General features: G+C 45.8%; 1 protein-coding gene across 2 annotated transcripts in view; it reads left to right on the top strand.

Annotated features, from left to right (window-relative positions):
- Positions 1 to 14529, top strand: part of LOC309856045 (transmembrane protein 185A) — a 33661-nt gene that overhangs the window by 14125 nt on the left and 5007 nt on the right. Inside the window, exons 2-4 of one of the 2 annotated variants that reach the window (XM_082716716.1) lie at positions 5616 to 5792; positions 7945 to 8152; positions 12805 to 12888. In XM_082716716.1, coding sequence (XP_082572842.1) covers positions 5616 to 5792; positions 7945 to 8152; positions 12805 to 12888 — 469 coding nt within the window. The remainder of the gene's footprint in view (positions 1 to 5615; positions 5793 to 7944; positions 8153 to 12804; positions 12889 to 14529) is intronic. The other variant, XM_082716717.1, reaches the window with a different exon arrangement.

The following is a 14529-nucleotide window of genomic DNA, read 5'->3' as shown; positions in this document are numbered from 1 at the left end:
TTGTTCTTTCTCACAGTTATGTTGCCCATTATGTGTCCTTCCATTTTCACATAACTTTTAGAGTCACTGTGTCAATTTCTACAAAGGGATTTTCCCTGGAATTGTGTTGAGTCTTTAGAATAATTTGATGAATGTGGTAGGCTAAGTAATGGCTGTCAAAGATAACCACTTCCTAATCCACAGACTTTGTGAATGCTACCTTCTGCGGTAAAAAGGTAAATATTAGCTTATGTCATAAAATGTGTGATTAAATTAAAGATCTTGAGATGGAGACAGTATCTAGGATCATCTAGGTAGGTCCGAAATGCAATCGTAGGTTCCCATATAAGCAGGGGGCAGAAGGATATACTGTTAACACAAGAAGGCAATGTGATGTGAGCATAGAAAAATATTTGAAGATGCTCTACTGCTGGTTTTGATAATGGAGGAAGGGGCCTAAGGAGAACAAGGAATATAGTTATAGAAACTGAAAAAGGTAAGGAATGAATTCTCCCCCAAGTCTCCAGAGGGGGTGGGCCCTGCTGACACCTTAGTGAAAATAGTGAAATCTATTTTGGACCTCTGGCCTCCAGAATTAGAAGAATAAATGTCTTTTATTTTAAGCCACCAAGTTGGTGGTAATTTGTTACAGCAACCATAGGAAATCAATACAGAGAGTATGTAAATATTAACAATATTGAATTTCCTAATCTATAAACATGGTATATCTCTCCGTTTATTTAGATCTTTAATTTTTCTCAGTAGTGTTTGGTAGGTTTCAGTGTACAAGTGTTGCACATATTTTGTTACATTTATTTCAGTATTTCATATTTTGATGCTTGTAAATGGCAGTTTTTTCACAAACTTTTAATTTTGGAATAATTTTAGATTTATAGGAAAGTTTCAGTAAATGTTAGTTTTTTAAAAAAAATCTGTGTCCAATTTTTCATTTTCAACTTTTCATTGCTAGCATAAAGAAATACAGTAATTTTTTGTACATATATCTTGTATCCTGCTAACTCACTTATTTCGTTTAGAAGTGGTTTTTTTGGGGTAGATTAGCTAGGGGTTTTTACGTAGATAGTCATGTCTGCAAATAATCAGATTTACTCCTTCCTTTCAATTCTTTATTGCTTTCATTTCTTTTTTGGGTGTTATTGTTAGGGCTATGGCCTCTAAAACGATGTTGAATAGATGTTGTTGAAGTGGAGGTACTTGCCTTGTCTCTATAGGGAAAGTGTTTAGTCTTACACCATTAAACATTATTTTCATAAATACCGTTCTATTCCTAGTGTGTTTACAGCTTTTATTGAATGGGTAGTGAGTTAAGTTAAATGCTTTTTCTGAAACTATTGAGATAATCATGGTTTTTTTTTTCATTCTGTTATAATAACAGTGTATTACATTATTGGTTTCAAGTGTTAAGCCAAGTTTGCAATCCTGATTAAACTACACTTGGCCATTCTATAATATCCTTTTTATATATTGCTGGGTTTAATTTGATAATTTTTAAAGAGTTTTTGCATCTATGTTCATGAAGAGTATTAGTTTATAGCTTTCTTTCTTGGTCAGATTTTAGTATCAGGGTAGTGCTGGCCTCATAAAATAAATTGGGAAATATCCCCCTCTCATTTTTTTCTATAAGAATTTGTGCAGAGTTGGTACTATTTTTCCATTATTTGAAAGATTTTTTCAGAGCCCGACATTTTCTTCCTGAGAAGGATTTTAACTATAATTTTAATGTATTTAATAGAGATAGGGATGTGAAAGTATTTCTTTTTGTGTAAAATTGGATAATGTCTTTCTTTCAAGAAATTTACTTGCATACAGTTCATAATATCCCCTTCTAAACCCTGTAATGTTTGTAAGATCTGTAGTAATGTTCCTGCTTTCATTTCTGATATTGATGATTTTTGTCTACTATTTTTTTCTGATGGGTCTGGCTATAGTTTTACTACTTTTCTTGGTCTTTTCAAAGAACCAGGTTTTAGGTTCATTTTTTTTTCCTGCACTTGTATTTATATCATTTCCTTTCTTCTCACTTTTTAAAATTTCCTTCTCTTCCTAGTTTCTTTTTTTTTTTAAAGATTTTATTTATTTATTTATTTATTTGAGAGAGAGGGAACCAGAGAGAGCATAAGCAGGGGAAGAGGGAGAGGGAGAAGCAGACTCCCTGCTGAGAAGGGATTCCCAACATGGGTTTCAATTCCAGGACCCTAGGATCATGACCTGAGTGAAAGGCAGACACCCAACCAACTGGGTCACCTAGGCACCCCCTCTTCCTAGTTTCTTAAGGTGCATCTTAGATCATTGACTTTAGATTCTTTTCTAATGAAAGCATTTGATGCTATAAAGTTCCCCTAAGTACTGCTTTAGCTGGAGCTCCATAAATTTTAGTAGGCTGTATTTCCACTTTCATTTAGTCTGGAATTTTTCAAAATCTCCTTGTGTTTTTTTTTTTCTTCTACGTATGGATTCTTTAGAACAGTATTGTTTAATATGCAGGCATTTTGAGAATTTTTCAGATATCTCTCTGTTGTTGACATTTAGTTTAATTTCATTGTGTATGGAGATTTAATTTCTATGACTTCGATCCTTTTAAATTTGTTGAGTCTTGTTTTATGACCCACATTTCAGTCTGTCTTGATGACCGTCCATATGCATTTGAAAGGAATTTGTATTTTGCTGTTGTAGGAGGAATGCTTTATCAATATCAGTTAGGCTATGTTGGTTGATAGTTATTCTTGTGTATCCTGAGTAATTTCTGTGTGTTCTGTCAGTTATTGAGAGGTGTTAATTTTCAATAATGATTGTGGGTTTTTCCATTTTTCCTTACTATTTTCTACATGTATCATGAAGTTTTGTTACTAGGTACACAAATATGTAGTTGTTAGACGCTTTTTGACAAATTGACCTCTTCTCATTGTGAACTGCCCCTATTTGTCACTGGTAATATTTCTTGTTCAAAAACACAACTTGTCTTAGTTTGTGGCAGGCAGAGTGGGCCCCCAAAGATATCCAGGTCTTAACCCATGGAACCTCTGACTATTGTATTTCATGGTAGGGGGTACTTTGCAAAAGTGTCTGAGGTTATAGTACTAGTTTCTATTGTTTCCTTGGCAAATTTACCACAGATGTAGTGTTGTAAAACGACACAGAACTTATTATCTCACATTTCTGTGGGTTAGAAGTGTAGGTATACCAGGGCTAAGTTGAATTCTCTGCTTGGAGTCTCACAAGGCCAAAATCAAGGTGTGGGCCAGGCTGCATTCCTTTCTGGGGCTCTGGGGATTAATCTGCTCCAGACTCTTTTGGGTTGTTGTCAGAATTCAGTTCCTTACAGTTGTAGGACTGAGAACCCCATTTTTCTTGCTGGCTGTCGGCAGGAATCATTCTCAACTTCTAGAATCTGCCTGCATTCCTTGGCTCATGGCTTCCTTCCGCCATCTTCAAAGCCAGCAAAAGCAGGTTGAATCCTTCTCATGTTTAGAATTTTTCTGACTTCCCCTTCTGCCTCATCTCTCCTCTTCTGCTGGGTCTCTCTGACTCACTTGTAGGTCTCCTTTTTCTGCTTTTAAGGATTCATATGATTACATTGACACCTGGATAATGTGGGATAATCTCCCTATTTTTTTAAAAGATTTTATTTATTTTTGAGAGAGAGAGACAGTGAGAAAAAGAGGGAGAAAGCACAAGCAGGGGAAGTGGCAGGCAGAGGGAGAAGGAGAAGCAGACCCCCACCAATCAGGGAGCCCGACGTGGGGCTCGATCCCAGGACCCTGGGATCTTGACCAGAGCCGAAGGCCGATGCTTAACCAACTGAGCTACCCCAACGCACTAATATCCCTATTTTAAGGTGACCTGATTGGTAACCTTAATTCCAACTACAAAGTCCTTTCATATTAGTACCTAGATTAGTGTTTGATTAACCAGGAGACAGGAATTTGGGGGAACATCTTTAGAATTCTGTCTGGCACGGTTATGCACTTGATAGGAATAGTCTCCTAGATTACCCAGGCGGATCCAGTCTGTCACATGAGCTCCCCTGAGCAGAGAGCTTTCACTGGAAGCAGGAGCGATGGGGCAGAAGGAGAAGGCAGAAGAATTCTAAGTGTGAGAAAGATTCCATATGCTGTTGCTGGCTCTGAGATGCAAAGGCTTATGTGCAGGGATCAGAGAGGGTCTCTGGGGTCCAAGAGCAGCCGCAAGCTGACAGCGCATGAAGAAACTGAGACCTCAGTCCTACAGCCACAAGAAACCAAATTGCCGGCAACCCGAATGAACTTGGAAGCAGATTCTTCCTGGGATCCCTTGATAAGAGCCCAGCCGACTGACGTCTTGGTTTCAGCCGTATAAGCATCTGAGCAGCCAAACCAACCGAGCTTGTCTGGACTTCTGACATATACAAGTGTGAGATGATAAATCCATGGTGATTCGTTAGAGCAACAATAGAGGACTAGAACAGTTGTTACTATGCCACTCCAGCTTTCTTTTGGTTAGTGCTTGCTTGGTATAACATTTCCTCTCCTTTCAGTTTTAATCTGTGATTTTATAGATAGATGAAGTGTGTTTCTTTTTAAAAGATTTTATTTATTTATTTGACAGCCAGAGATCACAGGTAGGCAGAGAGGCAGGCAGAGAGAGAGAGGAAGGGAAGCAAGGCTCCCTGCCGAGCAGAGAGCCCGATGCGGGACTCGATCCCAGGACCCTGGGATCATGACCCGAGCCAAAGGCAGAGGCTTTAACCCACTGAGCCACCCAGGCACCCCAGGAAGTCCCTTTTATGTGAAATGTGAGTGTGTATGTATAATCTGTTCAGTCACAGAAAGTATAATACGGGTACTAAAATGTTACTGTATCTGAACACGGCAGATTAAAAATGCCATACTGGGGCACCTGAGTGGCTCAGTGGGTTAAAGCCTCTGCCTTCGGTTCGGGTCATGATCTCAGAGTCCTGGGATCGAGTCCTGCATTGGACTCTCTGCTCCGCAGGGAGCCTGCTTCCTCCTCTCTATCTGCCCCCTATCTCTCTGCCCACTTGTGAGCTCTGTCTGTCAAATAAATAAAATCTTTAAAAAATAAATTAAAATGCTATACCTTTTTAAAAATAAAATCAAATAATTAGCTAGTGACAAAATTTGACAATATCTTAAACATGTCAGCCTTTTTCAGTCTCCATGTTTTAGTACGTCTAGTTCCTTCGGCTTGGAATGCTCCCTCCTCTCACAGTCTTTCTTGGCGAGCAGCTTTCCACATACCTTCAGGAACCAGCTCCAGGGGCATCGCTTAACCTGCTTTTTCGAGTCCCCAGACAGAATCCAGATTTCTTCTTTGGGTTCCCATCACACTCTATCCTTGTTCCGTTCCAGCACATACCATGCTGTGTTATAATTCTGTGTTTGTGTGTGGCCTCCCTCCTACCAGGAAGCCTTGGAAAGCAGAGAACTTATTTTATTCTCCTTTATGCTTCGCTAATCCCCTAACATAGTATGTCTATGACATAGAACTTTTTAATACGCGATGTTGAATTAGTGACTCTTCACACATGCTCAAAAATACTGCTGTTACGACTCTCCGTTTCAGTATCACATATTTGTAAAAGTGAGTCTTCTTTAATCATTTTACTTTTCTCCTAGTAAATTCCTCATCTACGCCTGTCTCCTGCTGTTCTCTGTGCTTCTGGCGCTTCGTCTGGATGGCATCATTCAGTGGAGTTACTGGGCTGTCTTTGCTCCCATATGGCTGTGGAAGTTGATGGTCATTGTTGGAGCCTCAGTTGGAACTGGAGTCTGGGCACGAAATCCCCAATATCGGTAATATTGCTTTATATAACTCATTGACCTCTACCCCAAGGGAACAATGTCTTGTTTTTTACTTTTGATTAAGTAAGGACGATTTTTTTCTGCCTATCTGTGGTTTTATAGGAACTATAATACAAGCAAACTGGGTTCTGTTCTAAGTTTTTTTTTAAAAATTAGGGGTTTGATATGCATTTTTAAATAAAAACAGTGTCATCTGGGGTGCTTAAGATCCCAGCCAGCCCACAAAAGCCAGTGTAATCTAAAATGCATCCAAAATATCGAACTGTTGCACCGTGCTAGGCTAGGAAACATAAAACTGTCATGTTTGCAGGAGCAGTCCTATAAAACAGAAGCCTGGCTTTGGTCATCAGGGATCTGTCTGTCTCCTCTTTTGTCCTGGAATTGGGGTTCCCCTTGTCCCAATCTCCTAGTCCTGGGGTTTTAGGACTGTTAGCGGTATGTATGTTGGGGGGTAGCTTGGCCAGGATAACAGTGAGTCAGTGAGCCGGGAAAAGAGGAGGCCCCGATGCTGTGAAGGAGAACAGAGCCTTTGGGGACCGGGCAGAGGGGTAAGTAAGCTTTACCTTCAACACCCCCGTGCTTTTCTTCTCGGCTGCCTCAGCCCGTTCAGGTTCCTAGAGTTGGCTCAGCTCTGGAATACAGCCTAGTACTGCTGGAGCCCGAAGACTCTCTGCCCCCTCGCAGAGGTTGGCACTTCGGAAAGGGAAAAGGAAACCTTGAGGGGCTGTCCTCAGCGTTCAGCAGCAAGACAGGAGAGGAGTGGCCGGTGGGCAGGCGGGGCGCGTGCAGCTGCTCACGTGGGAGAAGTGCAGATGTTTCGTCCATCTTGACTAGCTTTAAAAATAAGAGTTAGCCCATGTCACATACATAGCCACATGCGTATCTAAGAACTTGAAAATAGTCCAACAGAGAGCCTTGGCAGATGGGGGACATTTGTGTGGAGCTGTTTTAAAGTCCTTAGACTTCCCTATTTCTTTTTTAAGATTACCTGTGCAGCTGACAGATCTTTTCTTTTTTATAAAATATTTTCAGATATCTAGTATTTTTGACTCAAAGAATGAAAAGTTAAATAACTAAACCGTTTAGGGTCCACTAATTGATATTGAGAACCTATTTGACCTTTGCCACATTGCTTTAAGTTAAGATTTGTTAGAGCGAGGAGAGGCGCCGTGAGGCGCTGTGTGTGGAGTTGAATGTAGTGAGTGCGGAGCCGCGGTCATTTGGTTCTCAGTGTTCACGTTCCCTGGTGGGCCGTTGCCGTGTCCTGTACGGGTGACCACTACTTTCTTTTTCTCTGTGTCCTAACCTCGGGTGTACATCATAAAATGTACATCATACATTTATACATCATAAAATGTTTATCTGTATTTTGAATGAAACACTGTAGACCTTCCAAATGCATTTTTAAGCATTTTTCTGATTAACGGCCTAATTTTTCAGTTGTTAATCTGATAAGTTCCTGCATGATACTTAAACAGCTAATTAAACTGATTTTGTTTAAAAACAGTTTTAACTGCTCTTCCTTCTCTTTAATCTGCAGGTGTTAATTCCTCTTCATGGAATAGAAAGGAAAATAAAAAGATGCTCATAATTTTATCGGTATTTTAATAGCACCTAACAATAGTTACTAGATATTTTTGAAATATAACCCACAGCTTATTTTAAAAAAAGCCAGTTACTTTTATAGTACTGCATGGAATGTGATTTACATGGTTTTTAATTTGTTAAGAGATGAGGATCTTGAGACTTAAGGGATATTTGTCTGTTTTTAGTAGTAGAAGCAATCAGCTTGAATCATCTTGGAAGTAGTTGAATTTAAAGTTACGAATAAAAGCATTTTTGTTTACTGTCAGGGAAGGAATAACTCTGGCTGTTACTTCTGAGAATGTCATTATCCAGTTAAAACTTTGGTTTGGCTGTGAAGTTCCTTTACCGTCATGGAGTAATTTGGGGCATTTGAAAGATTGCCTACTAAAGATTAAGTTTAAGTTTGCTTTCTACCTAACTTCCTTTGCTTTTTGTCAAATTGATAAATATATCGCTTATAGTATCAACATTAAGTTGGTCTTTGCCCTGGACAACCGGCCTGTTCTGGAGATTCCGAACTGAGTATTTTTCTTCTTCTTCTGATGTCCCTTTTCAGAGCAGAAGGAGAAACATGTGTGGAGTTTAAAGCCATGTTAATTGCCGTGGGCATCCACTTGCTCCTGTTGATGTTCGAAGTCCTGGTCTGTGACAGGATTGAGAGAGGAAGCCATTTCTGGCTTCTGGTCTTCATGCCGCTGTTCTTCGTCTCCCCCGTGTCCGTTGCAGCTTGTGTCTGGGGCTTTCGACATGACAGGTCACTGGAGGTGAGATTTCATGTATTTAAGAATGTTTTAAGAAGTCAGATCTTTTGGTCTGTTATTGTAATGTAGATTTCTTGTCCTTCGTTAGGAAGAGAGAAGTCATTAACTCTAGATTATGGTGTGTAAGGAAACAAAAGCTGATGGGAATAATCATGGTTCTCTCTTTTGACTCAGAACGCAGGCTTTTCACCCAAGCCCTCGGGCTCCATCCAGCTCTGTGGTTGCCCCTAGCCACCTGTGTGGGTCAGGCTTCTCCTGAGCCAGTGGGAGAGGTGGGGAATGGGAGAAGGGAGGGAGAAAGGAAGAGAAAGAGGGGGAGGGAGAGCACGACTGATTACTTCTATGGAGCTTGGCTCACACACTTGTGGGGCCGACAGGTCTGAAATTCAGGGGGCGGACCAGCCGGCAGGAGACGTGGCCTGAGTTGGTGCTGCCATCCTGAGACATCCTGTCTCCAGGAAACCTCAAGCCCTCGAACTCATTTGATGAAACCACCCAGAGTACCGAGGGTGATCTTTACCGGAAGGCAGTCCTTCTGCTGCAGTACCTAGACTCGGGCCTGATCCGGGAAGCGGTCCTGTGTGGGCCCAGCCAGTGGGTCCCCGCAGAGCCCGGGGTCTGGCGCTTCGTCTGCTCTCATTGGCTGCAAGCCCGACGTAGGGCAGACGCGGCTGAATACAGAAGCAGCGCGAGAGCAGCCCTGATAATTAGGATCGGAAAGGAGTGCAGGTCACCTTGGCCGAGCCCTCAAGGTGTGCCGGGCACCCGGGCCTTCGTAGAGGGGCACCACCACCCCGCGAAGCAGGTGCAGCGGCCGCCCCTGTTTTGTGACGGGGAAGGGATCTGGTCCCGGCCGTTCGTTCCGGGGCAGGGCTGGGGCCGGGACCCCACGTCCGTCAACCTGACTCCAGAGCCTGCCCGCCGAACTGCACGGAAACTGAGGGCCCAAAGCCCTGTACAGATGGGGCGAGGGGAGACCTGGATGCTGGGGGGGGGCTTTGTTCTCAGCTGGATGAGTAACAAGCAGAGGAGGGAGAGTGGCTGTGGGGCTGGAAGGCTCCCAGAAAGAGGGTGCGTGAGAGAGCCAGGCTCCGTGGGAACCCCTGGGAACAGGACCCTGAGCGCCAGGACGCTTGGTCTTCGCTGGGGAGAGGGCACGGGCATGGGGGTAGTGTGGCTGCTCTGCCATCTGAGGGCCCACTCTCCCCTCCCTGCCCTTCCTCCAGCCTTCCACAACCCGGCCACTTGTCTGCAAGGCCCCTCTGGCTGCTTGCCAGTGGGAGGAATGCTATCCTGAATGAGTACAGTTAAGAAAAAAGTCTGGAAGATTCCCTGGGTGACAGTCAGGAGAGTGAAGTGGGGAAGCACAGAGACCCTCCTTGGCCCCCGGGGAACTTGGTACCTGTCCAGCCTCTGCCCAGGGCTGCTCCCCGCTGCAGGAAGACCCTCGCCCCTTCCTGTTTCTCGGTGCATTTGCTCCTGTGCTCGTCTGGTAACTTGGGCTCTCTCGTCTGAAAGAGAAAGCTAAATGACAGCAGCAAAAGCTTCTCAGTCCTTCTCTGGCTCTTGTGCCTCTCTTGTCATTTAAGAAAGGCTCCCTCTAGCAGAGCCCATCTGACCTTGGGCTCCCTGATCAGCCTCCCATCCGCCGGACACTGGCCAGACCCAGCAGTCCTTTCTCTCTGGCCACCAGCCATGCTGTGGCTTCTGACACTGCTGGGTCTTTGACTAGGCCGGCACCCTCTGCTTTGGCTCCTTTGTTGCTGCTGAGGATTCTAGGCTTGGGTGTTCTAGTCCTCGCTGTGCACATGTGCGAGCCACACGGCGGATGATGATGCTTACTTCCTGTCTCGGCCGCCACTTCCATGCTGTCGTCTCCTGCACGCGGCCGATCGCAGATTTCAGTGTCAGCTCTAGACCCCTTCTCCAGCGTCACCTGAGTCTGCATCTCTGTGCGGGTCGAAGGCACCACGTCCACCCGGTCACCCTCCCTGTTCTCCTTTATGCCCCTGTTGCTCTGCACGGTTTCTCTAGCACCTGTGCCCATGAAGCAAAACCAAGCTTTAAAATCCTTTGCAGAAGCTTACGGTAAACGGGACCACAGCAGTCACACATTCCACATATTCCCTATTTGGCTCAGCATTTCTCAGTGAGGGAGGGACGTGTGCGGTTGGCCTCTCGGACAGGAAACGTTTTGTTCAACAGGACTGTCTCATGCATGGCTGGACGCTTCTGCTGACCTCTGCCGACTCAATGCTGGTGGAGGGGCTCTCCCCACGGGTGTGTCAGAGACCCAGGGCCACTGCTGCACCATTCCTAGCCTCTTCCTGGGGTGGGAGCTATGTCGCCTAGGTCGAAAAGCTCCGAGAGAGCCATCGAAATGTAGTTGGATGGGGACCAAGGAGGAAGTTTCAGGTACATGTGAAAATGTGGAACTTTATTTCTTAGGATGTTAAAGTATATGCAAATGCTAGGACTACATTGGGCATGAAACCATCTTTTCCTCATGTGGAGTTACAAAACGTGAGTTGTTCATGTGGTCATGCCGGGTGTTCCTACCCAGAGGAAGCAACGTCGTGTCAGGAGTTGAGCTCCCTCTTGGTGCTTGTGTCCCAGGAGGAAGAGCACCAAGTTTGCTAGGGGGTGGCTGGGGGATGGGCCCGCGCAGAGACATGAAGGAAAAGCCGGTGTCTTTTTTTCCCCCAAAGGCTTTTCATTTATTTATTTATTTGTCAGAGAGAGGGAAAAAGCACAAGCAGGCAGAGTGGCAGGCAGAGGCCGAGGGAGAAGCAGGCTCCCCACTGAGCAGGGAGCCTGATGCGGGACTGGATCCGAGGACCCTGGGATCACGAACAGAGCTGAAGGCAGAGGCTTAAGCCACTGAGCCACCCAGGCGTCCCAAGGGTGACGGCGTCTTAAGAAATGGTGCAGCACCCAACAGGCACACACGTCCTTGGAGGAATTAGGTGTGGTTATTTAGCAATGAAATCAAAATCATACTTTTCTTTTCATTTATGGGTGTTATTTTTTTAGATGGCTACTTAGGGCATAAATACTAAGTTTCGATCTAATTACTTGACCCAGTGGAACTGTTAAGGATTTCGTTCAGCCCAGAGCCCTAGGAAAGACTTGCTCCCTCACAGAAATGCCCTGTGAATGGAGCACTCCAGGGAAGCTCTGGGCCAGACGAGATGGCTTCCTGTGATTTTCAGTTCACAGGCGGCGGCAGCCCAGGGAAGAGCAGCGAGGGCTGCCGCCAGAAGGAAGCCGGCCCGGGCTGTTTGGGAGCAGGGAGCCTTCCGGGTTGGAGGCTGGGAGGCTCGTCGGGGGGGGGGGGGGGTGGCGTTGGAGGCGTTGTGTGGGGCGGTGAGGAGAAAGGCCTGACGAGGCAGCTGTCGTTGGGGTGGTAGAGAGGACAGGACGTGGTGGCAGAGCATGCAGGAGTGGGAAGAGGAGTACAGGGTGCTCCTGGCCGTGTGGCTTGGGTCCTGGGCTGCCACGGGGCCTGACAGCAAGGTGGGAGGCTCTGAAGGGACGGGGACAGGGTGAAGGTGCGAGGGGCTGATGGACTCAGTCTGGGACTGGCTCTGGCTGATGCACGTCTAGGAGAGCTGGGTCTGGGCCACTGCGGGACAGCTGGGTCGGAGACAGAGACGGCTGAGCAACCCACAGGAGGTCACCCGAGCCGGGGCTGTGGACGCAGGGCGACCAAGTGAAGGCCTGTGTGTTTGCATCCATGTCTCTCTAGTGGGGACAGAAGACCAAGTTGAAGTCTCTGAGGGGCCTCGGGGTTCAAGGAGAGGAGGAGACTGAAGAGGAGCCGCAAGAGCAGCAGGAGGAGGCGAGACCATGCGGGGCTCCTGGCAAGAGATGCTGCGTGGGTGCCCCGTAGGGTGATCTGACACAGGTGGTCTGTGCCATAGAGGTTACCGTCAACCTTGACAGAGCAGTTGCTAATGGTCGGGGCTGGAGGCCGGATTGGGTTGTTGGGAGCCCGGAACGCCAGGGGAGGCCGCAGGGGCTGGTGCATCCACGCTGTGTCATGGAGCTTGATGGAAACAGAGTGCTAGGGCTGGGAGGGGCCGTCGGCTCCAGCGAGGGATGGGCTTGTTTGGTCTTGGGGTTCTTTTGTGTTTAATGGGAATGAGTTGAACTTGTTTCTGTGCTTCTGGGAGGGATCAGTGGAACAGGAGGGGTTAATGATGCAGTAAAGAATCCATAACTGATGTCTTGATGGGACACGGTCCTCGGGTCCTCGAGGAGCCAGAAAGGAAGGCGTGGAGAGCTGAGCCCCGGGTAGGAGAAAGAAGTGCAGGTACGGAACAGGGATGGCCGTGGGGAGGGGCAGGAAGGACGCTGATGGCCGCGGATCGCCTCTACCGGCCAGCCCGGAGACAAGGTTATTGTTTGGGAGAGCACGAGGGGCAGGGCGGCCGCGAGCCAGAGGCGACGAGGCGGGAGACCGGCTGGCAGGCTTCTTGCTGCCTCTGCGTCCCTTCGCTCGCTCTGGTGTGGAAAATCAGGAGGTCCCAGTACAGCTTCATAGGACTTTTACCATATTATAATTTGCATTGCCTCTTAGTGTGTTAGTCAAATAATTGCAGTATTGAATACAACTTTGACTTTGTTTAACTGATTCTTCTCTTCATTTTTAGTTAGAAATACTGTGTTCTGTCAACATCCTGCAGTTTATATTCATTGCCTTAAGACTGGACAAGATCATCCACTGGCCCTGGCTTGTATGTAACTTTTTAAATCCTTAAATAAACTTTTCTTTTTTTAATTATAAAAGTAATTTGTGTTCATTGTAGAAAACTTGGAAAAGACAGGCTTGGGTAACGGAATGCTAATCCCCCATAACCCATGGGGAGAGAGCGCGGCTAGTGTGCGGGGTTCCCTGTGCTGGACCTTACTGCTTCTGGAGGGCAGCTGAGCGCACGCCGTGCGTGTACCGCTATGGTGCGCTCTTGTCCTGACACATTGTGAGCAGCTTCCCCTGGCAAACAAAAGGTCCTTATCAGTATAACTTTTAAGGTTTAATTGATGCAATATTTTTCCAGTGCATTTACCAAGCCGTCCCCTTCCAAATATTGAAGTTGATACTAGTATAATTATAAATCATGATGTAACGTATATTTTTGTGCCTAAAAATCTTTGCCTGATTTTTTTCATTGTTTTCTTAGGAAAGACTCCAGAGAGAGTATTACTGGGCCAGAGGGTGGGAACTTTTTGAGATTTTGAAAGACAGACTACACTCCCAACTTGCTTTCTAAAATAGTTGTGCCACTGTACCGTCATGCAGAGGGCGAGGTCTAAGTCCTGCTCAGAGCCTGTGGCTTCGGCTCCTGGGCGTTTGGTTGAAATTGCCTGCGTAGATGGCTAGAGGGGGGTGGTGGCTACAGGTATGTACATGGCAGGCTGTGGCCAGAGAAGCCAGCAGCACTTGCACTCCTGCCACAAATGCCTAGAAGGCAGGTGAGAACCAACACAGAGGAGGCGCGTGGGCCCTCAGAGGGGGTCGTGTTGCGGTTTGGGCTTTTCCCCCCTGCTGCTTAATACGTACTTTTGCATATAAAACATTTTTTGTTATGAACTTGGTTTACCGTTAAAAAAAAAGTACCAAGTATAGCAAAAAGAGAAGATATTCATTTGGTGATGGGGAAGAAAATAAAGGAACATAGTCACCGCCATAATAAATGAAGGCACAACTCATCGCCTCTTCCCAAAGTCTTTGATAAAACAGCCATAATACAAAATGTTTGGGTACCTGCCCTCCATCTTTAGGGTGCTGTATCTGGAGAGGGGTAATTGGGTACAGGATTTTCGGTTGTAATGTGAAGGAAACTAATCTGAGTCAAGCCAGCATTTGAGTATAAGGTGCAATCAGAAAAAAAAAGATGAGGAATTATGAATGTTTTCTGTAGGTGAGCGGAGAGATTTTTTTCCAGCCCCAGTCCTGGGCAGGCCCCAGCACATGGAACAGTCTGATGGCATGCTTCTTGCAGTGATCAGGAGAGACTGAGGGAGGCCACTATGATCGGGTGGGGGGGGGGTGATAAGTGAGCGCTGCTAAATGAGGGGCCCAGGGAAGAGACTCTCTGTAGACTGTACAGCAAAACCTACCATCAGGAACTCCAGGCTACTCAGGAGGTTTAACAAGCACACACCAACTCAAGTCATAGGTCTCAAAACAAAATGGAAAACCAAACAACTGGCTGAAGAAAACATAGGAGAAAATCTTTGGGAACCTGGAGTTAGATGAGGAATCCCTACAAGTGGCACTAACAATAAGGTCCATAAAAGAAGCTTAGAATTGAAATTAAATGAATGAAAAGACAGGCCACAGAGTAAGAGAAAATATTCACAAAGCACGTGTCCAA

The sequence above is a fragment of the Mustela nivalis genome (genome assembly GCF_964662115.1).
Source record: "Mustela nivalis genome assembly, chromosome: X".
NCBI classification, from domain to species: Eukaryota; Metazoa; Chordata; class Mammalia; order Carnivora; family Mustelidae; genus Mustela; species Mustela nivalis.
The sequence above is the reverse complement of the archived record's forward strand: the minus strand, read 5'-3'. Positions and strand labels throughout refer to the sequence as shown.